The sequence below is a fragment of the Staurois parvus genome, unplaced genomic scaffold (assembly GCF_062004578.1).
Source record: "Staurois parvus isolate SC_StPar_1 unplaced genomic scaffold, SC_StPar_1.0 ptg000636l, whole genome shotgun sequence".
NCBI classification, from domain to species: Eukaryota; Metazoa; Chordata; class Amphibia; order Anura; family Ranidae; genus Staurois; species Staurois parvus.
The window spans coordinates 8392679-8420460 of NW_028318432.1; the positions used below are offsets into that span (position 1 = coordinate 8392679).

Sequence of the window (27782 nt, forward strand, 5' to 3'; positions counted from 1 at the left end):
CTGAACTTAGGATAGCAAGCTGGGATAGACTGGGAGCAAAGCTGGAAATTAACACACTACAAGAAGGGATGGAAGAAATAGGAACATAGGTGATCACAAGAGACATAGAGAAAAGAGACTGCAAGGAGATCCAGCTGCTAGCATGTGGGTGCATTGTTTGAACACTGAGCAATCCATGCACTAGCCTTTTAAAACAGCGCCCCCTCTTTGATTGGCTGGACGCCAGCTGCTGCACATTATTATTACTATTATTATTATACAACAGTTTGCTCAGCGCTTTACAAGATAACAGGAGACAATACAGCAACAATACAGATCAATACAAGAGGGTTAGGAAGGCCCTGCTCCCACATAGGGGGAAAGACCCAGTGCTGGAGGCTGGAACAGGCGAGTGTGGCATTCAGCTGCCTTTCCTTTCCTCTATACCTTGTAAAGAGTCAGTTCATCCAAAACTAATATTTCAGAATTTCGTAGATCTGAAATATTTGCCTTTAGTTCTACATAACAGGGGGAGCCTAACAGAGGACAAATTGTCCTCCAGGGACAGGGAGATCTGGCTTATGGAGCGACCAAAAGATCTAGGAAGTCATGGGGTGACACAGCTCCCCAGGATCTGCCTACAAATGAAATATGATTATGGGGAGGACTGACCTTTTAATGAAACAAAACACACGTTACCTCTAGCACATTCTGTCTCTCCTCTTCGGACAGTTGTTTCATGGCTCCCATCCTAAGCCGTTCTCTCACATAAGCATCATATTCTTCCTGGGCTCTTCTCACTTCCTCATTCCTCTTCACTAAATATTCGGGGGTAGTGCCAAAATCCTTCAGAAAAAAATATGCTTGTGCTGAAATCTGTTCCGTGAGGTTTAACAATTAGACTTCATGTACACAGGATGTTTTTTCTACTGCTCCTAGGGGGCGCTTGGCAGTTTTTTCCTACCTTTAAATGCCCCTGCATGTTAGCCTATGTTAGTCCATGCACACATAGAAATTTAAAGAACTTTGGAGGAAGGGGTGTTTAGAGGCAGGAAAAAACCCACAGCTAGGAGTGGCAGAGATTTGGGAGAAAAAAAAAACACTTGATGCACCTAAACGATTGTAAACATGTGTTTACGCAAGGTGCGTTTAGCTCTTGAGTGTTAATTCATTTAATTTGCCAAAATAAATTATTATTCTGGCCAATAAAATAATTAACGCCCAAGCGCTTGATGTGCGGAAACGCGTCTAAACATATTACACGAGTTTACAAACATCAAGAGTTTTTTCTGCCAAAACATTGCTGCCAGGAGGAAAGGAGTGTAGGAGAGTTAGCAAAACATCCTGCGTGCATGAGGTCTTACAGATGTACTGTAGATACAGATAGATTCAGAGAAAGGTGGTGCCAGAATAAAACATTGATCTCTGCTGAATTTAGGAAAAGATACTCTCCATGTGTTGTACTTCTTATCAAAACATCTGAAACTCTAATGTATCTCTAATTTCACTGGCAATTTTTTACACCGATCTACCTCCCTTGGGATGAGAGCCTTGCAGCGCCGTTCGAGGTCAGACCATGTGGAATGGTCCCGCCAGTACCCAGAAAACAGGAGCCTGTGTCCTGGCCAGGGGCAGACTGACAACTCATGGGGACCCGGGCAATAGGGGATCATGGGGCCCCTGTGTCCTTGCCCAAACTCAAAAAGCCTATGAAAAAGGTACCAGGGGCATCTCATGGGGCCCCCTATTGACCCTGGGCCCTCGGGCAGTGCCCGAGTTTCCAAATGGTCAGTCCACCCCTGGTTCTGGCACTAATCCAAAGTGTGAGGCGATGAAGAAAAAGGTTCTGCTCAGACCGACCCCATTGAGTCAGTAACAAGTGTCATTGTTTGCCTCAGCTCTCTCTCTGGCCACACCCACTAATGCATTTAGCCCCCTGGGGCGAAAAGCATCATAGTGCATGGCCAGAGCAGGAGCTGATGCCAACACTGACACTTGTTGCTGATCTACCTCCCTTAGTTACATTTGTTTCTGTGTTTTGAGCAACCAAAACGATGATGATGACAGTGGAAAACTATTAAAACCTGCTTCAGGCTAGGTTCACACTCATGCAGTGCAGTACATCACATGTGATTCACACAGGAACCGCACCGCATTCCTGTGCAAATCACATATGAATTGTGTGCGGTGCGATTTGAGCCATACATTATGTATGGCTCAAATTGCACCGCATCCGCATCAAAAAGATGCAGGACCCTTTTTTGGGTCCGCACAGGAATCGGATCGCATGGGTATTCACACCTATGCGATCTAATTCTGCACATCACACTGGGTTTTGCGGACCGATTTCGGGGTGTTATTAACATATACACGGTTCGCATGAACGTGGTGCAAATCTGATGCAGTGTGGAATTCGCACAGAAAAAGCTGCAAATTCCAGACCGCATCAGTGTGAACCCAGGCTCAGTGCCAGCTGAATTTTCAATCAACTCACATTTCAATAATTTCATCAGCTGAAGCTAGAATCAGTCTAAAACATGGGTGACAGATGGCTGTGGTTAAAATCTGAGAGGAAGTTCCAAATTTGTTAACAAAGCTGCCTAGTGTATGGCCAGGATTGCTATATATGGGGGTTATTTACTAAAACTGGAGAGTATAGAATTGGTGCAGCTCTGCAATGAAAATCAAAAAGCTTCCAGGTTTTATTGTCAAAGTTTATTTGAACAAGCTGATGTTAGAAGCTGATTGGCTACATGCACAGCCAGGGATATACTGACCATTTGGAAACTCAGGCACTGCCCAAGGGCCCGGGGTCAGTAGGGGGCCCCATGAGATGCCCCTGGTACCTTTTTCATAGGTTTTTTTGAGTTTGGGCAAGGACACAGGGGCCCCATGATCCCCTATTGCCCAGGGGCCCCATGAGTTGTCAGTCTGCCCCTGTGCACAGCTGAACCAGTTTCTAGAACCAGAAACTAGTCAAACATAAAATGGATTCAGGTGTTTTCAGGGAGAATAGACTGCATGTCTGGGCCACCTTTGAGATTTATTTAGTATGCCTAGAGAGGAATAAAAGCAAAGCAATATCATTAATGGAAAAAACAATAAGAAAAGTGAACAGCGCTCCTTATAATCCAGTCTTAAATGTAAACACTGCCTTCCAGGTCCATCACAAAGATATGTTAGAAACAAGTGCCAGTATACACCAGCTCCAAACATGGCAAGACTTTAAAGGGACATTACCACTTTGCCCATTTAGGGCAAAGTGATGGGACCTCCTTCTAGCTGGATCAATGTAGCTATGTATAAAATGCCATACCTGGAAATCTTCTAATCTAATCAATAAGCTGATGCAAAAAGCAAGGATAGCATGCAGAGTACAGCAACCACAATAAATGATTCTCATAGTCATATTTGATGTGTGAATGCTGAGGGGTGTCATTATATTTTGTTAAAATGTAGTCCTTCCTCATGGAAAATATACACTCACCGGCCACTTTATTAGGTACACCTTGCCAGTACCGGGTTGGACCCCCTTTTTGCCTTCAGAACTGCCTTAATCCTTCATGGCAGAGATTCAACAAGGTATTGGAAACATTCCTCAGAGATTGTGGTCCATATTGACATGATAGCATCACACAGTTGCTGCAGATTTGTCGGCTGCACATCCACGATTCAAATCTCCCGTTCCACCACATCACAAAGGTGCTCTATTGGATGGAGATCTGGTGACTGTGGAGGCCATTGGAGTACAGTGAACTCATTGCCATGTTCAAGAAACCAGTTTGAGATGATTTGAGCTTTGTGACATGGTGCATTATCCTGCTGGAACCATCAGAAGATGGGCACACTGTAGTCATAAAGGGATGGATATGGTCAGCAACAATACTCGGGTAGGCATTTAAAGGATGCTCAGTTGGTATTAATAGGCCCAGAGTGTGCCAAAAAAATATCCCCCCACACCATTACACCACTAGCCTGAATTGTTGAAACAAGGAAGGCTGAATCCATGCTTTAATGTTGCTTACGCCAAATTCTGACCCTACCATCTGAATGTCGTAGCTGAAATTGAGACTCATCAGACCAGGCAAGGTTTTTCTAGTTTTCTATTGTCCAATTTTGGTGAACCTGTGCAAATTGTAGCCTCCATTTCCTGTTCTTAGCTGACAGGAGTGTGTCTTCTGCTGCTGTAGCCCATCTGCTTCAAGGTTCCGGATTTTGTGCATTTAGAGATGGTATTCTGCATACCTTGGTTGTAACAAGTGGTTACTGTTGCCTTTCTATCATCTCAAACTAGTCTGTGCATTCTCCTCTGACATCAACAAGTCATTTTTGTCCATACAACTGCCGCTCACTGAATATTTTCTCTTTTTCTGACCATTCTCTGTAAACCCTCGAGATTGCTGTGTGTGAAAATTCCAGTAGATCAGCAGTTTTAGAAATACTCAGACCAGCCCATCTGACACCAACAACCATGCCAAATTCAAAGTCACTTAAATCCCCTTTCTTCCCCATTATGATGCTCGGTTTGAACTTCAGCAAGTCATCTTCACCACATCTAGATGCCTAAATTCATTGAGTTGCTGCCATATGATTGGCTGATTAGCAATTTGTTTTACCAATCAGTTGAACAGGTGTACCTAATAAATTGGCCAAAAGTGGCAAGACAGCCAATGGTGGGGCTTTATTTATGTGACACTGTACTTTGTAAATGAATGTATCTGTATGTCTGTGCAGCTTTAGGGCGAATTCACACAATATACTTTTGTACAATTCAAATAAAGTTTGTACAAATACAAGAAAAAAACTTGTGATGTGCGGAATTGCGCACCCCACTTTACTGCATTGTTCCTTAGAGAACCATGAATCACGTTTCCTCTCACTGTGCACCAACGTGGTCCCATCACACGAGCAGAAGTCTCTTCACTGCTTTTAAAGAACATTGGTTGTTTTGGGGTAAATATAACTTTTTCCTTATTTCTGGCTATCTCCTTGCCATCAGGTTCTGAGGGCCCAAAGTGAGCTAGTCTACCCATTTGATAGATCTCTCTGCTCACTGGGGACTGTAAAACCACCTCAGGTTGAAGGTATTGGGTTAGTTTCTGAAAATCAGGCCTGCTAACACTAATAGATTTTGTTACAACCTCTTTTACAGCCTGGATGCTGGATGGAGAGTGATGCTTAGCTTGTCTCTTCAGAATTCCCCATAGGTGTTCGATTGGGTTCAGATCAGGAGACATACTTGGCCACTGAATCATTTTCACCCTGTTCTTTCAAAAATGCAACAGTGGCCTTAAATGTGTGTTTTGGATCATTATGTATGAAAAGTGCACGCCGACCAAGCTCACAGAGTGATGGCAGCATCTTCTTTTTTAATATAGAGCAGTACATCACCCCAGTTTGGCTTTCTACTTCTTTAGCTAACTGCAGTGAACTTTCTTCAACCCTTCTCATCAGAAGACGCTCCTGTCGAGGTGATAACTTCCGTGGATAGCCTGGATGTCTCTGTGAGATGGTTGCAGTTCCATCTGTTGCATTTTTGTATCACTTTTGCTACAGTATTCTGACTGATAAGTACAGCTTTGCTGATCTTCTTGTAGCCTTCACCTTTTTCGTGTAAAGAAATTATTTTCTTTCTCAGACCTTGTGACATTTCTCTTCCATGTGGTGCCATTGCTGATAGCATGAAATGGGAAGGGGTTTTCTTTGTTAAATAATGCCCTTTTATAATCAACTTTCTGCTGGACACCTATTTAATGAATAATTAGACTCACCGGTAGTTGCATTCTTGTTAATTAGGATTGTGTTGTCTAAAATTTAGCTTTGCTCCTAAGACTTTCATTGGGGTGTATTCATTTTTGCAACAGGGTCTTGAATGAATTTGTTAGGAAAAATACTTTTTTCTGTGTGCAAATCACAACTCATGTTTGCATTCAATGGCCCCCATTGTTGATTCTGAAAGAAAAGCAAAGTTTTAACCACTGCAATACCACCATACTGTATGTATACATATGGCCTTATATTGAGGTGGTTTTATGGGTATACTGGCATAATGGTTGTAGCCACAACTAATATCCCAGTACAGGTTTTTTTTACAGTAGGGGATTCTGCACAGTGTAAAAGTGATCCAGGGGGATAAAGAACCGCTGGATCACTTTTACAGGCAGCCAAAGGGGGGTCCCTCCATAGCCGCTGCTTTTCCCGGGGTCGTACACACTGATGTCAGAAACAGGAAACAATGGGGATTGTGTCACTTTTAGCTTCAGTTTGTTTGTGTATCTCAAATGCGTAGGAGGTCAGAGGAAAGATATCCCCAGATCTTTCCAAAAAGAGGACCTGTTGTGGCCCATGCTATCACAAAAGGTGTTGTTCATTACTAAAATTGATCCAAATTAAAAAAAAAAAAAAAAAAAAGGTTCAGTGCAAAAAATGTGAATAAAATAAATTATAAAATAATGCTAAAAAAATGTAAAGTGCTCCCGTCTCCCCATGCTTATGTGAAAATTCGAACACGCACATAGGTCCTGCACAACTATGGACAATTGAATGTACTGTACTTTGCGGCTATCCACAGGTGTGCACAATTTTAAAGCGTGACATGTTTAATATATATTTATTCTGCATAATATTATGTTTTGTATTTTACCAAAAATTGGGAATTATATTGTGTTTGTGTTTACTAAAATTCATTAAAGTGTATTCTTTCCCAAAATTTGCATTTCACAAATTGCTGCTCAAATCACGTGACATAAAAAGTTGTAAATCCCATCATTTTATTCTCTAGAGTTTAAAACATATATGTTTGGGGGTTCCAAGTAATTTTCTAGGAAAAAAAATTGCTGTTTTTTTTTTACATATATGTGAGAAATATCAGAATTGGCCTGGGGTTAAATTGGTTAAACTGAATGGGTTGTTTTACAAGATGAGAGTTCACATTTACTTTAATGCTGCACTTTTACTGGCATGCATATGAATACTGTAGATGTAAAATGCATGTAGTTTGTGTTTTAGGATAATGGAATACATTGTACATCACCCCTGTGCCTATTATACCAACATTAGAACCTATTCTGAGTATGCATGTGATTGACATGTTTGACAGATAGCTATCTCCTGTCCATGCATTAGGCCTAGACTTAGGAGCATACTATGGGACTTCCACAATAACAGCTTTCCAGAAGTCAAGATGCTGAGTAAGTACAGACATTAATGTCATCTTGAGATGACTTATGGCAGGCATTCCTTATCTGAGTGTATAAATTAATTATGTGATATTTCCTGTTGGTAAAAGCCTGTGTGGTGGTAGCTGCTACATTACCTTCCTTTTGATGTATTTCGGAACAAGTCCTGAGGTTTCGAGGAGATGCTTGTCCCCTTTTTTGGTGTCCACAAAGATGGGCTGTGGCTTTTTAGGTACAGCCATGACAGCTTCAGCTACATTGGTTTTGATGAAGCTTTTGTTCGTTTGCATTCCCATGATTGGATGCTCTGCTCTTGTTGGAACTGGGGGCCGCTTGTTGTCTTCTGCAAGGCATCTTGGTGGTCTTCCTGTGGAGTCAAGCAAAGCACTTTCTTGTTGTACACAAGAAAGGCAAATGTGTGGTTAGTAGCAAATAACACACCTTCCCGTGTCCTTAATTATTAAAGCTGATAATCTTTAGGCTGCATTCACACTTAAGCGTAGCGACTTTGAGCGTTTTTGTGCAATTTTGCACGTTTTCATACAGCATTTTTAGGCATTTTTGAGCTTTGGCATTTTTTTATTAGCCAATAGAGAAAAATATCATCTGTTGCATCATTTTTTGCTAGGTTTTTCAGCTTTTCCTTTAGTTTTTATTTCTGTTGTTTTTTTTATTATTATTATTATTATTATTATTATTATTCATTTATTATTGTTTTAGGATAAGGAGTTAAAGTTAAGTTAGGTAAGGGTTAGGATTAGGGGTTGGGGTTAAGGTTAGGATTAAGGGATATTATTTTATTCTTTTTTTTTGTTAGGGTTAGGCGTGTTAATAATAATACTAATAATAAATAAATGTAAAATAAATACACAAATACATAAATAAAAATGATCATAAATAAATAAAGAAATATAATAAATGAATACTATGTAATAATACATAAAAAATAATTAACCCCTAACCATAACCCCCTAACCCTTAAAAAATTAATTTAATAAAGTAATAATAATAATAAAATAATAAACACCCTAACCCAAACACAAAATACATATTAATTAATTTTATTTATTATTTATTTCTGATGATTTTTATTTATTTGTGTATCTATTTTATTTACTTTACATTCATTTATTCATATGTTATTGAAAAAAAATTTCATTTGCTCAAAACGCACAACAAAACATACAAAAACGTGCATTTCCATTAATTTCTATGTGCATAAAAATGCGGCAAAAAAGCGCAAATCTGCTCAATTTGAGGTACAAAAAAGCTCCAGAACTTGTTTGAGATATACAGTTGTGGCCAAAATTATTCAACCCCCACTGAAATTGAGTGTTTTGGCCAGTTTGACATTGCTTTTGATCATTCAGTCATCTTGCTTACATTTACATTAAAGAGGCACTTGTAGGTCAGACAAATATAACATAACAGTTATAATGAAATAACCACAAATGTCTTTTCTGTGCTCACAGCATTATCAGTTTTATTCAACCCCCAAGTGACATTCAATCTTAGTACTTAGTACAGCATCCTTTTACAGTTATAACAGCTTTTAAACGTGAAGCATAGCTTGACACAAGTGTCTTGCAGCGATCTACGGGTATCTTCGCCCATTCTTCATGGGCAAAGGCCTCCAGTTCAGTCACATTCTTAGGCTTGCGCACTGCAACTGCTTTCTTTAAGTCCCACCAGAGGTTCTCAATCGGATTTAAGTCTGGTGACTGCGATGGCCACTCCAAAATGTTCCAGCCTTTCCTCTGCAACCATGCTCTAGTGGACTTGGAGGTATGCTTGGGATCATTGTCCTGTTGAAAGGTCCAACGTCTCCCAAGCCTCAGGTGTGTGACGGACTGCATCACGTTTCCATCCAATATCTCCTGGTACTGAAGAGAATTCATGGTACCTTGCACACGCTGAAGCTTCCCTGTACCTGCAGAAGCAAAACAGCCCCAAAGCATGATTGACCCTCCACCATGCTTCACAGTAGGCAAGGTGTTCTTTTCATCATAGGCCTTGTTCTTCCTCCTCCAAACATAGCGTTGATCCATGGGCCCAAACAGTTCTAATTTTGTTTCATCAGTCCACAGAACACTATCCCACAACTTTTGTGGTTTGTCCACATGGCTTTTGGCATACTGCAGTCGACTCTTCTTATTCTTTGGAGACAGCAAGGGGGTACGCCTGGGAGTTCTGGCACGGAGGCCTTCATTACGCAGTGTGCGTCTTATTGTCTGGGCTGAAACTTCTGTACCCACATCTGACAAATCTTTTCTCAGTTCCTCAGCAGTCACACGGGGACTTCTCTCCACTCTACGCTTCAGGTAGCGCACAGCAGTCGAAGTCAGCATCTTCTTTCTGCCACGACCAGGTAGCGTTTCAACAGTGCCCTTTGCCTTGAATTTGCGAATGATGCTTCCTAAGGTGTCTCTTGGTATGTTTAACATCTTTGCAATCTTCTTATAGCCATTGCCCTTCCTGTGAAGAGAAATCACCTCTTCTCTTGTCTTCCTGGACCATTCTCTTGCCTTCACCATGTTTGTAACCACACCAGTAAATGTCTAGAAGGAGCTGAGTATCACAGTCATTTTAAAGCTGCCTAATTGGTGCTTATTATGCTTGATTGCTGCTCGGTGACATCCACAGGTGTTTTCAATACCTGATGGAAAGCACCTGTATGAACCTCTGTTCTTCAGAGTGGTAGTCTTTAAGGGGTTGAATAATTGTGGCAATGAAGAAACCACATAAGAACCATTTACTACTGTATTACATAAACAATTGATGTCATTTTAGTTGCATTTGGGTAGTTACAACGTCCTTGTAGGATTTGATTCTGAATACAATTCCAAATGTACACTATAGTCCCTAAACCCCTTTACAGCATTGGGGGTTGAATAATTTTGGCCACAACTGTAGGTGTTTGGCTTCAGGTGACTTGGAGTGAAGATGTAAACCATCTCCATTGAGAATAACTGATTTTTACTCCTCAAGCATTTTGGAGCTTGAATGAGGCCTTAGTGCAGTTGAGCCCAGAGACCCATATAATTTCTGTTAACCCCCACAGCACCAGAAGTTCAGTAGAATCCAACAGCCTGAACATCATGGGACATACTGGCACCAACAACCATGCCACGTTCAAAGTCACTTAAATCCCCTTTCTTCCACATTCTGATACTTGGTTTGAACTTCAAGTCGTCTTCACCACGTCTACATGCTTAAATGCATGCCATGTGATTGGCTGGTTAGCAATTTGTGTTAACAATCAATTGAACAGGTGTACCTAATAAAGTGGCTGATGAGTATACTTCATTACAGATAAAAAATGTTAGTTAAACCTGTAGGGGGAAAATTTGTTTTTTAACCTCTTCCCACTCACCTGGCACATACAGGTGAAACTCGAAAAATTGGAATATCGTGCAAAAGTTAATTTATTTCAGTAATGCAACTTAAAAGGTGAAACTAATATATGAGATAGACTCACTACATGCAAATCAAGATAGTTCAAGCCGTGATTTGTCATAATTGTGATGATTATGGCTTTTGCAAGATATTCAAATTTTTTGAGCTTCACCTGCATATGAGGTATGTCCAGAAAGTAATGTGAATGATATTTACAAAATTATTTTATGGAAAAATTGTACAATTGAATATTGTCTCAATGATTCTTAGATACACAGAATATAATTGGATACTAACATTTATAGGTAAAGTTGATCCAGGGAATATCTGATTGGCTCTCAGGGGATCAAGAAGGAATTTTTTTCCCAGCAGGAGCAAATTGGATCATGCTTTGCTGGGTTTTGTGCCTTCCTCTGGATCAACTGTGGGTATAGGGTTATAACTTTTTTTTTTAATGGTTGAACTGGAGACAAGTTGGGGCTGTAGGGTGGGTGGGGAAGCACAGTGATGTGTTTTTGAGCCATAAGCACTGTGAGTTGTCTTGATGAAGGATCCAAGTTGAGCCAATGAACTTCGAGGTAAAATCTTTGATTCACAGTTTGACCAGTAGGTACAAACTCCTTATGGACAATTCTACGTGAATAAAAACAAACAAAACAATGACCATTGATTGGACTTTGCTCATTTGAGCTTTCTTGTGGCGAGGTGACATGGGTGTGTACCATTCTGTACTTTGTTTCTTCATCTCAGGATCATACTCAGACACCCAGACTTCATCTCCTGTGATCACCCAACTGAAAAAATCATGCTCTCTTTACAAATGGGCCAACAAGTCTTGGCAAAAGAGCTGAAGGTATCCCTTCTGATCAGGTGACCCTTTGGAACAAGTTTTACACACACTTTTCTCATGTTCAAATCAATTTCATGAACAATTGACTTGGTAATTCTTGTATCCTCTGCAATCATTCTGATAGTGAACCATCTGATCGTTTGTCTTCAACACCTTCTCGTCCTTCCTTGAAGGCCTTGTGCCATTGGTACACTTGTGCAGATGATAGCACAGCTTCTCCATAAGCTTTAATCACCATTTCCAAAGTTTTTGATGCACCTTTAATCAATTTCACACAAAATGTTATCTCGTACCACTGTTCCAAATGTGCTTGAATTTTTCTTACTACAAGGCACTTGAACAAGGTGTCACAAAAAAGAATGTCTCACCTCTGACAAGACTGACAAGAATGTAACTTGATCAGTGTTCTATCATATAACTGGCATCCCACCCCAAGTGACCTTGGCCAGCTTCTCCCTTCACAGAGCCCTTCTTGAGCGTAGGCACTTCATTCTCATTATATTCTGGACACACCTTGTATGTGTCCTCTTGGCAAGCGGCCGCATAAATGTGCCTATTTGTAAACACTCTACTGTGCTGAGAGTGCGCTCCCAGCCCAGCAACTAACATGTAACGGAAAGATCCTGATGCACACTTGTGATCGGGAGCTTTCTGATCATGTGACTGCTGTGACAGCCAATCACAGTGGTCACATGATTGGAATGCCCACCCTTGCTTCCTGGCATTTCGATCCACAAGCGTTAACTAAACTTCAGATTTAAATCGGTATTAAACTTAAAAGCAAACATTTATTATATTTCAACATACCATTTCTTAGATGTGATACTGCATTAGTTTTCTTTTTTAGGTTTTATTTCCTTTGTTTATTTTATTTCCTGCCAGAAAATCTACTATTTTTCAACAGAACTAGCTGTCCTGCAAATGTATCAGTTAGAGGGATGGGACAAACCATTTACCACTGATAGGGGTGCTTTAGGCAGCACTACGGGCTGCCTAAAGAAAACTGCAGGCGGGGGCGGAAACAAGACCAGTCTTCCTGCACAAGGAGAGAGAGCAGCAGTGTGGTTCTGTACAGAACTAAAGTTTAACTCTGGATTACTGCACAGATCTGGATGAAATACACAAATCACACCAAGATGTATATAAGAACACACAGAACACAAAGAAACCAGTGGTCTTCAAACTGCGACCCGAGGGCCAGATGTGGCCCTTTGCTAACTTTTATCTGGCCATTGGGGCACTATTGCTCCCACTGATTTGAGGCCAATGGTGGGGCACTACTCCATCCACTGATACCAATGATAGGGCACTATTTCATCTGCTAACACCAATGATGGGGCACTATTTAATCTACTGACACCAGTGATGGGGCACTATTCCATCCACTGATACCAATGATGAGGCACTATTCTATCCACAGACACCAGAGACGAGGAAATATTCCATCCAGACACCAATGATGAGGCACTATTCCTCCCACTAATTTCAATGGTGGGGCACTATTCCATCCCATGACACTAGTGATGGGGCACTATTTCATCTACTGACACCAACAATGGGGTACTATTCCATCCACTGACACCAATGATGGGGCACTATTCCATCCACTGACACCAGAGATGGGGCACTATTCCTTATCCTACTGACCACAGGCACTATGCAACTGAACACTATGCCTACGGCATTCTTTCCCATATGGAAGAAAAATATATTTTAAATATATTTAAAAAATATTCTTCCCAAATATATTGCCATATATTTGAAATACTACAATTGTGGCCAGATTCAATATGTTTCAAAATATATTTATATATATATATATATATATATATATATATATATATACACACTGCATGTTGAAAATATATGAAAAATATTTTAAAAAATACATTTCAAATATACCCTCTTTAAAAATACAAATCTACATATTTGGAATGCATTTACAAATATATGTAAAAATATATGTTAAAATGACTTTTTTATATGTAAAAAAAAATCTGACGAATATATTTAAAAAAATGTAAGAAATGTATTTTTAAAAATATTTTTCATATATTTTGTAATAAAAACACAATATCAACATGCAGTATATATATATATATATATATATATATATATATATATTGAAATATATTTTGAAATACATTGCATATGGCCAAAATTGTAGTATTTCAAATATATGGCAATATATTTGGGAAGAATATTTTTAAAATGTATTTCAAATACAGTATATATCTTTCTTTCATGTGGGTTACTAGCACTGATACCGGGCCTGAGACATTTTCTCCCCACACTGGCCACAATCGGCCCCCCCAAAGGACAGTAAATAGGCCCTTTGTTTGGAAAGTTTGGAGATCCCTGATTTAGACAATATTAGTTTATCCCAGAGTTCAGCTTTAAAGCACAACATCACATGCGTCAAAGCCGGGGTTTTTTTCCAGCTGGTTCCCCGTGGTACTCTGGCCCTGGCCCTGTGCTAACTGCTCACTACTGTCACTTGTAAGCCTGGCTTCTGTGTTCACAAGTGACAGTTCACTTCTCCCAGTGGCTCCCACAGAGCCCTCCCTGCCCTTCACCCACCCTATGACAGGGGAGGAAGGGGCAGGGTGTAACATGCTGCTTACTTTGGGCCTGCGTTGCCTCTTTGGTGTGCTTCTGTAAGTATTCCTTTGGGGAGGGGACCTCTACTTTTGCTGGTCCCATGGTCCTGTGTGCAGCTTTATTCTTCTGCTCCTCCACCTTCACTGAATCCCTGAAGGTGGAGATGTATCTGAAAGAAAAAAAACAAAAAAAACCAAACATATCTCCTCTTCATCTTTTGTCACACACAGCTAAAAATTGATCCACTGAGAGCTTTTCAGACAGAAGAACTACTGCTACAGGGCGGCAGGGCTGCACAAAATCTCTTATATATACATGATTTTGTATTGCTGGGTAGGAGGCACGTGCGCCGCTCTACCCACTCCGCCATTGGCAGCTTCAGCTGTCTATCACTGGGTACCGGCAAGAGACTCCTCGACCTTTCCGTGGCCTTCGACACAGTTGACCACCCCCTTCTCCCTAATAAACTGCACTCCCTCAGCATCAGAGACTCCGCTCTCTCCTGGCTCTCCTCCTATCTATCCCAACGCTCCTTCAGCGTTCTCCAAAATACGTTCGTTCCTAACCCCAGACACTACTAAACAACTCGTTCACTCCCTTATCTCACATCTGGACTACTGCAACTCCCTCCTCACCAGCCTACCCCAACACAGGCTATCCCCGCTTCAGTCTATCCTGAACTCAGCAGCCAGACTCATCCACCTTACCAACCGCTCCGCATCTGCCACCCCCCTCTGCCATTCCCTCTGTCAATTGGCTTCCGATTGCCCAACGCATTAAATTCAAACTACTAACACTGACATACAAAGCCATTCATAACGCTGCCCCAAACTACCTCACCGACCTGATACCCAAATACCACCCAACCCGTAATCTTCGCTCCTCACAAGACCTCCTACTTTCTAGCTCCCTGGTCTCCACCTCCCTTGCCCGACTGCAGGACTTCTCCAGGACTTCCCCCATCCTCTGGAAGTCACTACCCCAATCCATCAGACTGTCACCTACCCTCCTCACCTTTAGGCGCACCCTGAAAACCCATCTCTTCAGGGAAGCCTACCCCACCCTCACCTAACAGCCGATCTCCTCCACTCCTCCTACCACTCCATCCCCCACAGCCACTTCCTCCTGTACCACTATCCCCTCCCTCCTAGATTGTAAGCTCCAAGGAGCAGGGCCCTCGAACCCCTCATGTATTATTTTGTTACTGTATTGTCTCATGTACTGTCCCCCATTATAATGTACAGCGCTGAGCAAACTTTTTGGCGCTATATAAATACTGTATAATAATACTTCCTGTTGTGTGTCTGGGACAGGAAGTGAAGGGAAATCTGCAGACTGCATAGGAGTTACACACAGCAGAAAAAATGAATTCTGTATGTTATCTACAAATAAAATAAAATAAAATAAATACACTTTAAAGATGAACTCCGGCCAAAAACTAATTTCGGAAATTTGTACTTCAAAACTAAATGACAACTAATGAAGTGTGTGCGCCTTTTGTGAATGCTGCTGTGTTTGGGAAAACATTTTGGCTCCATTCACACTTGTGTGACTCCAAAATCATGCGATTTTCATTGCGACTTTACACTGCGACTTTGATGCGACTTTGGATGAGTGCTGCTTTGGATGAGTGCGACTTTGGCTTTGAGCAAGGATGACTGTTTCTACTGTACAAAGTCACACACAAGTCGCATGTATATCATTAAGGGGAAACTTTCATGCAACTTTGAAGGGTTTACATTGAAGTCTATGGCCCTCAAGTCGCATGAAAGTTTGACCAAAGTAGCACAGGAACTACGTTCAAGTCTCTGTGACTAGAAGTTGCACAGATATGAATGGTACTCATTGGGAAACATGGGGTGCGCCTTGTCATGTGACTTTGCACCCCACACCAGTGTGACTTCTCATGCTGCTTCAATGGCCCCATTCAAATCAGGGCGACTCAAGTCGCAGTGACTTTCAAAATGGTTCCTGCGCTTTTTCTGTGCAACTTCATTGTGATTTGCATTGGCATCTGTTAATGAAGTCACAGTGAGTGTCAGCAAGCCACAATGAAGTCGCACGGAAAAGTCGCACGACTTTGAAGCCACATTGATGTGAAGCGGGCTCAATCCTATTTCTAGCGACAAATAATTTGTCATCGGATAGGTTGCATGGGTCAGCTCACCTGGGAGGTTTGTGAATTCTGACCTCCTCTTTGGGGATGAGATTATAGATGTTCTCCACCGGCTCTGCCATGTCCTTCATCTTCCTGAACCTTCAGGATCACAGATAGGAAAATGCTGTCCTCTCTAGGGGAAGAAACAGCTCCAGCCTGGTCTGTTGTCACTACCGTTGTCTTGACAACCGTCTCCAGGCACTGCTCTTGTCTTGTCTTTTTTTCTGACAAGCTTTATTCAGCCGGCTCAGATTACACAACCTGCACCCATTTCTCACCTGTTACTGAAAGCTCATTCCACAAACCTGGAGAGATCCCGAGCCCCCCATACACACCGATAAATGTCAAATATAGTCACACAACGATGGGCAGGGGCCCTGAACCTCTCAGTCCAGGGGCCACGCTCTGTATTTACAAATATTTGTAGGTTGAAAACAAAGCAGTCTGATAAATGAATACAATTGAAATAAAGTTTTACTTGGAGATTTTTGGAATCGGTACGATGTGATTCATAACAACGGAGAACGAATGTCAGTAAACCAAAGCAAATACATTCCGAAGAGAAAAAATAAATTCAGTGTAAACCTCATCAGAGTCCCCCCTTGCATCAGAGTCCCAGTGAGAGCCCCCATACATCAGGGTCCCCATCAGAGTCTGCCCACTCATCAGGGTCCCCATCAGTGCCCCTTTACATCAGAGTCCTCATCAGAGTCCGCCCTTTCATCAGGGTCCCCATCCGAGTCCTCCTATACACAAGGGACCCCATCAAAGTCCCCTCTTACATCAGGGTCCCCATCAGAGTGCCCCCATATATCAGGGACCCCATCAGAGTCTGCCCATACATCAGGGTCCCCATCAGAGCCCACCCATACATCAGGGTCCCCATAAGAGTCTGCCCATACATCAGGGTCCCCCCTTTACATCTGTGTCCCCATCAGAGTCTGCCCATACATCAGGGTCCCCATCAGAGTCCCCCCTTACATCTACGTCCCCATCAGAGTACCCCCTTACATCACAGTCCCCATGAGAGCCCTCTTACATCAGTGTCTCCATTGTAGTATGCCCACACATCAGGGCCCCCATCAGAGTCTCCCCTTATATCACAATCCCCATTGGAGTCTCCCATATATCAGGGACCCCATCAGAATATCCCCTACTTCACAGTCCCCATGAGAGCTCTCTTATATCAGGGTCCCCATTGGAGTATGCCCATACATCAGAGTCCCCCCTTACATCACAGTCCCCATTGGAGCCCACCCATAAATTAGGGTTCACATCAGAGTCTGCCTATAAATTAGAGTCCCTATCAGAGTCTCCCCATACATCAGGGTCCCCATCAGAGCCCACCCATACATCAGGGTCCTCATCAGAGTCCCCCCCCCTTATATCTGTGTCCCCATCAGAGTACCCCCTTACATCACAGTCCCCATTAGAGCCCTCTTACATCAGGGTCTCCATCGGAATCTCCCCTTACATCACAATCCCCATTGGAGTCCGCCCATAAATTAGGGTTCACATCAGAGTCCCCCTTTACATCATGGTCCCCATTGGAGTCTGCACATAAATTAGTGTTCACATCAGAGTCTCCCCATACATCAGGGTCCCCATCAGAGTCCACCCATATATCAGCGTCCCCATCAGAGTCTCCCCATACATCAGGGTTCCCATCAGAGTCTACCCATACATCAGGGTCCCCATCAGAGTCTGCCCATACATCAGGATCCCCATCAGAGTCCGCCCATACATCAGGGTCCCCATCAGAGTCCCCCCTTACATCTGTGTCCCTATCAGTGTCCTCCCTTACATCAGAGTCCCCATCAAAGTCCTCATGAAAGTCCCCCTGTCCCTATTTACTGTGCACTGATTGGTGAATGGCTCTTTAAATAGTTTCTCTGTTTGTTCACAATTGTCACATGCCAGATGAAGGGGTCCTGTGAGACCCAATGGACGCTGCAGCACCCAACTACACATACAGCCATTTTGTGACGCACACGTGTGCATTGGGATTGCTTCATTTCTTTCCCCCTTACATCTGGATCCCCATCAGAGTACCCCCTTAAATCAGAGTCCCCATCAGAGCCCCGTTACATCAGAGTCCCCATCAGAGACCCTTTACATTAGGGTCCCCATCAGAGCCCCCTTACATCAGAGTCTTCTTACATTAGGGTCTGCCCATATATCAGGGTCCCAATCAGAATCCCCCCCTAACATCAGGGTCCCCATCATATATATACGAAGCAAACGCACTGCGTTTTGTGTGCGTGTCAAAAAAGGGTCGTATGCGAGTGTGAAGCGGTCTGTTTTCCATTCGCAGGCTATGTTGTGCGTTGACATGGAAATGAGAGATAGAGGGGCCAAAACCGCACCTCCACTGAAGTTGTACCCGCAATGGCATTCCCATAGAAATGCGCGCTGAAATCGCAATACAAACAGAATGTTCCCCACATGCACATGTGTGATCCTAGGCTACACCCCCACCATTAGGCAGCATGGCATGGCGTGGCCTGACATGCTTTCTTTATATTGCCCTTTTATGAGGTTGCCCTTTTAACAGAAGGAAAGTGAAGCATTCTGGGAAGTGTGTTGTGTCTGGGAGGAGGAGGGGGAGGAGAGCGCCCTTGCTTGCTCTGTTGCTATCATTGCACATGTAAAGAGCCTGGTGTCTGCAGGTAAGGCGCACGCAGCTGCCATTATACCCCAGTATATGCTCTATATGATGTCATGTTACTGCAAAGTGCAATCACCGCAGAGGATTTATCAACGTATGGACGCAAACTGCCTGCGTTTTGTTGCGCACATCATCCCTGTATGCAAGCAAGCGCGCGGATGTGCAGTTCCCAGAGTACAGCTGCAGCCTGTCATTGATTTGTATAGCCGGCTGTATGAAGACACCTGCCAATCCCCAGCGCAGGGATCCATTTGTTATCACGTGGTACAGTTCTTTGCGACCGTGTGAATGAGCCCCTAAAACAGCTTCCAGGGATACTGTGCTGCTTAGCTGTTGCAATTGGGTGTACATCAGGGGCGGACTGACAACTCATGGGGCCCCCGGGCAATAGGGGATCATGAGGCCCTGGTGTCCTTGCCCACACTCAAAAAAGCCTATAAAAAAAGTACTAGGGGCATTTCATGGGGCCCCCTACTGACCCTGGGCCCTCGGGCAGTGCCTGAGTGCTCGAATGGTCAGTCCGCCCCTGGTGTACATACACTGTAAGGGTTAGGTGCAGCTGAGAGCACGCTGCGTGTAGGACAGCCCTAGGCGAGAGAAATGTGTAAGAGAAGTCCCTGACGCTTCTCCAAAAAATGCGCCACACCAACCTGCATGGTACTGCTGCACGATACAGTTTGGCATGTTAGAAGACACACGGGGGGTGCTGTTAACAATTGCTTCTAAAGCGCTGCTCCTCTGAAAAGCTATCTGAATTTGGATTGCTTTTCAGAGCTGATTGACAGGTGGTGATGTCTCCTCACCACCTGTTTTAACCCCATAATTGCCGTACAAGTGCACTGCAACTGCACCGTTGTGGAGCATTTCCAGCGATTCCTCATTTGCTGCATTGAGTCTGCGTTTCCCAGGCTTGCTGCTCGCTGAGTTCATGTCAGATAATTTTTGCCGTGGGCGCAGAGCGAAGCATCTCAACTATGGCAAGGGGGGGGGGGGGTACTAACAAAAAGCTGCTCTATTGCGCATAATTAATACCTCCCCTCGACTAACCAAAAATGTACACATGCCCTATATGCAGTGGTCTGCGTTTTTTTTCCATACTGTATAAACCCAAGTCATCACTAGGACACAAAGAATGTAATTGTTTTCTACGCAGCCGTCGCATCCCTGTCCCCACAATGCTGGTGTACTGTTTGGTGTGTTGCAGTGCAGAAAAATGCAGCATGTCATCGCATGGCAGTAACACACTGAGCTGCTGTGTAGTGACCTGAATGAAATGTCACTATCAGACACTTTAAATACAATTGGGAAAAAAAAACAGCGCAATGCGCTAAAATGTGCATTGCACACCTCCATCCCAGAGCCGACACTGATGGTGTAATGTGTAAAGCATTTCAGTGCAAAACAATGCAGTATGTCATTGCACGGTCGTGCAACGCACGAGCTGCTGTGCAGTGATCTGAATGAAATGTCACTAGGAGACACTTTAAAAAAAAGTTGGAAAAGAAATAAAAAAACAAAAAAAAAACAGTGCAGTGCCCTAAAATGTGTATCAGCTCCATGCTGGAGCCAACATTAATACTAGTGTGCATGGTAAAACGCTGTGCAGACTACAATGAGCCGGGCCTAATATATACACAGATCTGTTCCTGCAGCGAGATACGTATGCACGTTCAGAAAACGGAAAACAAACACTGGCAGGTATTTGGCTTGCACTAGTCCTTTCACACACAATCAAGTTTACAAAATGCATGCGATTGTCGTGCATTTTTTAACCTGCATTTTCATGGATTTTAATACGCATTTTTTTCGCAAGTACGCAAGTCCTCATGCACACTTGACTTTTTTACAGCTGCTGTTTTTGACATTTTTTTCTACAGCTAGTAAACCCCCCAGCATGTTATCCTATGTGTCCATGCACACATAGACCGTAACCAATGTTTTTTGGCTGGAAAAAACCCCCAGGACTAGTGGGTTTCTAGAGGAGTTTTGTAGCTGGAAAAAGGCTCAAACACTGACAAACGCAACAAAATCCGTTAAAACGTCGCAATCTGCCATTTTTGGACCTTTTTTTAACCACAAAAAATTTTTTTCAGTAAAAAAACGCTAAAAAATGCTAAAAATCGCAAACGCAGGAAAAGGTCGCTAAATGCTAATGCAAAAATACTAAAAAAAAACCCTGAAAAGCTCACGTTTTTAATGACTTTACACAACTAACAGCGTTATCAAAACATCCCGTGTGCATGAGGACTCAAGGATAAGTTCACCTTTTAACAAAAAATAATAAATGCACATTTTTTTTTGGAGATAAAAAATAAGCATTTATCATTTTTGTTAGTGGAGCCTCTAAAGCATTGCGCCAGTGATCAGTAGATTGCTGGTGCCATGCAGGTCTCCAAGTGTCTCTGCTTGCTTGTACATCCTGTACGGGCAGTCAGATATTTACTGACAGGCAGGGGCGGACTGACAACTCATGGGGCCCCCGGGCAATAGGGGATCATGGGGCCCCAGTGTCCTTGCCCAAACTCAAAAAAGCCTATGAAAAAGGTACCAGGGGCATCTCATGGGGCCTCCTACTGACCCCCGGCCCTCGGGCAGTGCCGAGTTTCCAAATGGTCAGTCCGCCCCTGCTGACAGGAAGGCTGTGGAGCGCTGTGGTAGTTCATTGAAAACTACAAGCCGACAGCCGCAAACGCATGCATTATGCATGCAGGTGAAAAACCTTCAGTGTGCAGCAGCCACCCCAAATACTTACCTGAGCCTGAATCAGTTCCATTGACTCCTGCTACTGTCAATCACAGCCAGTGAGCCAATGAGAGGAGAGTGTGGTCCCAAACATCAGGGCAAACGTTTTATGTCTTCAATTATACAAGACATTCATATTGGCCAGGACAGCACTAGTAGCTCTTCAATGTTAGTGGCAATGATGCCTATAATGTTGTGGATGCAGAAGAACCTTTTGGATCTAACATCTACTCACATGCTGGACCTTGAAAATTTTTCAACAGACACAGATTTTGTAGAAATTAAACAATCGTGAGTGATCACTAAATTAGGAAATATTCCTGCAGATTTGAAAACAGTGGGGACATTCCAAAATGGATCTGATGGCATCTTTGACCGTTGCCAAGAGCAAGTGCTTTCTAGCCAGAGGATAAAGCTCTTCAACAGAGAGAATGGATGCTCTCTCATGCCTGTGGAACTTCCTACATTCCCATGATCTTCAGGCTGTTGTGCAGGATCGGATCCTTTCTGGTGATAACCCAATGGGAGTGGTTCCAGCTGCTTTGAATCCTAGTGAGGAGCTTCCGATCATTTTGCTTCTGTCACAAGAGCTCGTAGTTCCTTCCTCTCAATCCAGGCAGATTTCATTAGGCTGCAAGTCGGCAACCTGAACGACTTCTAGCACCTTTCTTCGCATTATTGATTGGAACCAGCATCGTGGATGACTGTCCAGTTTCAAAGAGCCATCTTTAATCTTTCAGCAAGGAGAAAAATAGATTGACTTTTTCCCAAAGCATCTTTCAGGACAGCCACCTCTGAGAGACCTTGGCTCCTCGCTTCATCTTGGCTCCTCGCTTCATAGGAAACACAACCTTAGCCCCAAATTAAAAGCACACTTCCCCCGCCGGCTTCTCAGTCCTTCAAGACTCCAGCCATCTGGGGAGGCACAAGAACACATCTTACTACATAAATAATTCTACAATAGTTCCTGTGTCACCGCGCTTTCCCCGCCGGCTACTAATTTCTGGTGTTTCCTCTGGTGGATGGCTACATCTCAGGTAGTAAAGGTTGGCGCTACGCAGGAGCAGTTTTGTAGAGAGGCAACGTGGTCAAGCTTTACCACCTTTGTCAAGCACTACAGGTTGGACCTATTGTGAGCAAGGGATCAGGCCTTTGGACACAAGGTCCTACAGGCTGTAGTCCCACCCCATAGGTAAGTGCTTGCTGTTCCTCTCCGAGGTGGCTGTTCCGAAAGATTCTTTGGGAAAACCAGAGTTACACTTGCCAATAAAGTATTTTCCAGGAGTCTTTCAGGATAGTACTGTTTACCCACCCTGGGAGGCTTTTACTTTTTGTTCCTGACACAGGAACCGTTGTACTATTATTTATGTGGTAGGATGTGTCCTTGTGTCTCCTCAGCTGGCTGGAGTTACTCTTGAAGGACTGAGGAGCTGGCGTTTGAAGTGTGCTTGTAATTTGAGGCTAAGGTGGTGTTACCTGGGTCTCTCAGGTCTCTCAGAGGTGGCTGTCCTGAAAGACTCCTGGAAAAAGTGTTACTGGTAAGTGTAACTTTGTTTTTTTGTATCACCCTACCTTGTTTATATTGCTCTCCACAGTTCCATAGCATGGACTTTTCTAAGGATGCTGTATCTAATGGGGTGGAAACACATTTACTTCACCCCTAGGAAGTCCTGGGAGAGGTCAGACTTGGCCTGCTTGAGACTCCTGACCATCATTCCTAAGCTTGCTTTAACCTCCAACTGTCCAGCCAATGTCAATAAAAGGCCAGACGGGAGCACTGCCGATGCTGGTGGCCGTTTCTAAATGTCCCCCTGCATTCACTGCCTGTGCGCGTTCCCTGGGAGCGTGCGGCACAGCGATCGGTGCCTGCTGTGTCTGGAGGACACAGCAGAACACAGATCGCTGTACAGGACCTCTGTGTGGTCCCAATTCATGTGATCACTGATTGGCCAATCAGTAATCACATGAACAGTAGTAAACAAGATGTCACTTCCTGACATCATTGCTTACTACTTGTGAAATCTGTGAATGATCACAGAGGTCACATGGTACAAGGCTATTCACAACAGCCTTGTACCATGTGACAAGCTGTGACCAATCACAGCTCTCACAGTATTTCTCAATGGCTGCAGTAATGCAGCCAGAGAAGAAATGATTGCTTCTACAGCCTTTATGGGTGTAAAAGCAATCGGTGTAAAAAAAGAAAAAAAAAATCTTCATCGCCCCTCACAAGTAGTACAGTGTCACTATGGTGACACTGTACTGCTAGGGTGACAGTATGTTAAAAAAACCCATAAATAATAATATAAAATAAAATAAAAATGTAAAAACATTTTTTGAAAAATTATAATTTTTAGTTATAAACTAATTTTGGGTGTTTTTTTTTAATAAAAAGATAGATGAATAAATTTTGGCCAAGATTTATGAAGAAAGGTTTATTTGCAAAATTTTATAAGAAAAATACTTTTTTTTCAAAATGTTTGGACTTTTTCATTTATATAGCAAAAAAATTAACATCCCAGTGGTGAAAAAATACCACCAAAATAAAGTTTTATCTGTCTCAAAAAAAAAAAAGCTAAAAAATTCATATGGGTACAGTGTTGCATGACCGCACAATTGTCAGTCAAAGTGTGATGGCACTGAAAGCTGAAAATTGGCCTGGACTGGAAGGGGTTGAAAATGTCCGGACTTGAAGTGGTTAACCTGCAAATCGTGTCCCGTTCTGTCCCCAGACACAAGTCTGTGACTTTGAGTAATCTGCCATTAGCGTAGTACAAAGTAGTAGTTATGCACCGATATGTCAGCCTCCAAAAATTATCACCCGAAAATAGTTGTGTTTTGCTGATAGAAAAAAAAAAAGGTGCTGATAATGCCAATGATTTTTTTTCTTTAAAAGATAAGTTCACCTTTCATAAAAGGTTACATGTTACACCCATATTCAGGGGGTAACATGTTATGAAAGGACCGGCCCTCGCTCGCTTGACAGCTAGCGGGGGATCTTCTCCTCTTGCTAGCCATCAAATGAGAAAACTACAAGTTCCAACAGCCTTAGCAGCTATCGGCTTGTAGTTCACAATGAACTACCATGATGCTGTGAGTACTGTGGTAGTTCATTGATTCTTCCTGTCAGAGTGTATCGGCTTGCTCATATGGGATGTACAGGCAAGCAGATAAACTGACAGGTCTGCAGGAGTCCTGCCTGGCACCAGTGATCTGCTGATCGCTGGTGCAATGCTTTCCAGGCTCCTGCAACAAAAAATAATCAATGCACATTTTTTTTACCTGCAGAAAAAAATACATTTATTATTTTTTGGCAAAAGGTGAACTTATCCTTTAATTGTGCAGCATATACAGTACATACATACATTCAATAAAAAGTTATTCTACAATACTGAATACGTATATATAACAAGGTTTTTTGTTTAATTTAAATTGTCCATTTCAGTTTCGGTTTTTGGCCAAGTGCATCCTGAATTTTCGTTTTCAGTCCAGAATTTTCATTTCGGTGCACCACTACAAAGTAGGCTTCTCCACGACTGGGGTTCCAATTGTACTATAGAAAGGTATTTTTGATACTATATTGGTCATACAGATGGATGAAGGCATAAGCAAGTTGCAAATGTGTTTTTGGCATTTAATGATAAGTTGGAGAGAGAGACCTACACCCACACTATTGGTCTGACATTGTCCTGCATTCCTCATAATGAGGTATACTACCTCCTGGTAGGGAGCAATGCTGCGAGCCCTTGACCCTCCAATGGCAGGGTGACCTGCTGCTGCATTGTCCTTTCCTGTAAAGGCCCAACGTAGAAGACTCCACTTTTTTCCAATGTATTGGATGGTTCTGGAACTATCTGTCCTCCTCCCCTTGCTTCCTTATAAGACTGACTGAAAGTGACAATGAAGGGGCAGAGAGCTAAGTGGTTCGGGGGGGTTCGGCTAACTTCAAAGGGCTAACTACTCTGTTACGCTGCCATGATTGTTGGTTATTTTCCTTTCTTGGCATATGAGTTTCCATCTTTGTTCTCAACCAGTATTGTCACTAGAATGCTGCTGCCTGCAGGGACTAAAAGTTATACAGTAGTTGATTCGAGTGGGTTAAGGAGGTGGGTCAGGAGCTTGCACGGGAGTGTGCTGCCATGCTTAAGCAATGGAAAATTACCAACCGGTCAGTACGTTGTATATCATTTTTAGTTTCAATACTCCTTGGGGATATGTTCTCCCATTTCCTGTTCTGTCTTTCATCCCTCAGATAGTAAGTGAGGGAAAGTCTCCCAATTACAGACACAAAAACCAAATGAAACCTGACAGCTGGACTTTAAAATGTATGTCCAGGCATTACCAAAATTTACCACTAAACCTCCCTCTCCCCCTCTAGAGCATGTCCCAGCATAATTTTTTCCCCCCCTTTTTCCTTATTCCTGTAGTAAGAAACAGCTTTTTATTATTCTCTGGTTTTACACTAGGCTTGTAAAATTCTTTCAAGGGTAGCTGTTGGGAGCTCAGCTACTATTGGCATGCCACCAGAAATACATCTACCAAAAGCCCTTACCCTACACACAGCGTATGGGCAGGCTCTTGGCAGTCAATGCAGCAGCATTGTTTTTCTGGGAAATAAATCTTTAGGGTTCTGTAGAACAACAGGCAGGACAGAAAACACTGCTTGGGATTTTGGTGCAGCAGAGACATTGTGTTGCCAGCCCAAACAAAAAGATGGGAGCTCACTAGATTTTTGGCAGATTTACTGGCATATCTGTACTTGCTGTGATTTTGAATGATTAAAGAAGTGAAAAATGTGCATGTATTGCAGAGGTACACTTTGATATTTTTGTCAGTATTGCGCTGACATTTTCATAAAAATATAACCCCATAACCTAAGGGGTATGAAACCCAAAACCAAAAGTGTAATATGTTGCAGCTTACCAATCATTAGATGTGGTGGCTGCATTAGTTTTCTTTTTTTTTTTTTTGGCTTTTTTCTACCTCTTTTCACCTGGTGATCTGGCCAATAACAGCTCTTATATTAGAGTGCCCCCACTCTGGATGAAGAAGAACAAATAACTCCTTTTGGACATTTTTAGTCTGGAGGGAGGAGAGCGTTAGATGGACTAGCAGATTTAGATACAAAATTATTATTATAATACAGGATTTATATAGCGCCAACAGTTTGCTCAGCACTTTACAATATAACGGGAGACAATACAGCAACAATACAGTTCAATACAAAAGGGATAGGAGGGCCCTGCTCCTTGGCGCTTACAATCTAAGAGTTAACAATCTAAAATTTAGAAAACAAATTGAAGCCAAACTGCAGCTAATACATATAATCCATTACAGCAACTGTTTTTTTTTTTTTCCTTTTGGGTTAAAGGTTTTACATAAAAGCTGATCATTGTAAGTACCCTTGCCAGTGGCAAATGGTTTGTCTCATCTCTGTAACTGATACATCTGCAAGAGCTTGCTCTTTTGAAAAACAACAGACTTGCTGACCAGGTCAGCAGATGAAAATAGAAGAAAGTGAGCATAAAAAAGAACACGAATGCAGCCATCACATCTAAGAATTAGTGGGTTGCAATAAAATAAACGTTTTGGGTATAATACTGCTTTAAACAATGGCCAAAATGTGCATGTATTGCAGAGCTACACTTTTGTCGGTATTGCACTGACATATTTTTAAAAAATCCTCATAACCTAAAATTTAACTTAACGTCTAAAATGAACCAAAGCAACAGCACCTAATCCGAAGGCCTTCAAGATGATAATGCTTTAAAGGTCTACTTTGTCGATTGGGAAGTCCAAGTTCAGCACAAAATAACTTTAAGTAGCATTAATGAACAAAATTGCAGTAACAGATAATGACTCTCGGCATTTTCCAAACTTTATTCCACTGGGAGGAAGAGACTGTTAGAATCAATTGAAAACAGTTTCTGACTTTGCCGTTTGTTAGTTTAGGACACACTTGGCATTTCTTCAAGTAGCTATGACCTTGTAGTATTGCTAATTACTGTCTGGAAACCACTCAACCTTTCAGTCACTGTTCATCGAAAGGTATATAATTACTCATGCTGGTGGCTGCCAAACTTTACATTTGAAGGAAAGAAACTTTATAAAACCAGATAGGAGTTTTGAAAGACATTGTAGCCTCCTTTAGCCTAAAATGGCTAAAAGCATAGCAATAGGGCTGCCCTTAACATCTAGATTTGTCATTAA

At 42.5% G+C, this 27782-nt stretch overlaps 2 protein-coding genes across 3 annotated transcripts in view; one reads left to right on the plus strand and one right to left on the minus strand.

Moving 5' to 3' along the window:
- ENKUR (enkurin, TRPC channel interacting protein) overlaps window positions 1-16326 on the minus strand; it is a 300940-nt gene extending 284614 nt beyond the window's left edge. For both annotated transcript variants that reach the window (XR_016315458.1, XM_089693780.1), the window contains exons 1-4: window positions 16172-16326; window positions 14028-14173; window positions 7295-7548; window positions 679-825 (exon numbers count right to left, since the gene is read on the minus strand). Coding sequence is in view for 1 of the 2 variants with exons in the window: in XM_089693780.1 (XP_089549906.1) it covers window positions 679-825; window positions 7295-7548; window positions 14028-14173; window positions 16172-16251 (627 nt within the window). In the remaining variant the exon portion in view is untranslated. The remainder of the gene's footprint in view (window positions 1-678; window positions 826-7294; window positions 7549-14027; window positions 14174-16171) is intronic.
- Window positions 16327-18765: 2439 nt separating this feature from the next.
- The window catches only part of THNSL1 (threonine synthase like 1), a 35947-nt gene continuing 26930 nt past the window's right edge, over window positions 18766-27782 (plus strand). The window contains exon 1 of the mRNA XM_089693781.1: window positions 18766-18831. The gene's annotated coding sequence lies outside the window, so the exon portion shown is untranslated. The remainder of the gene's footprint in view (window positions 18832-27782) is intronic.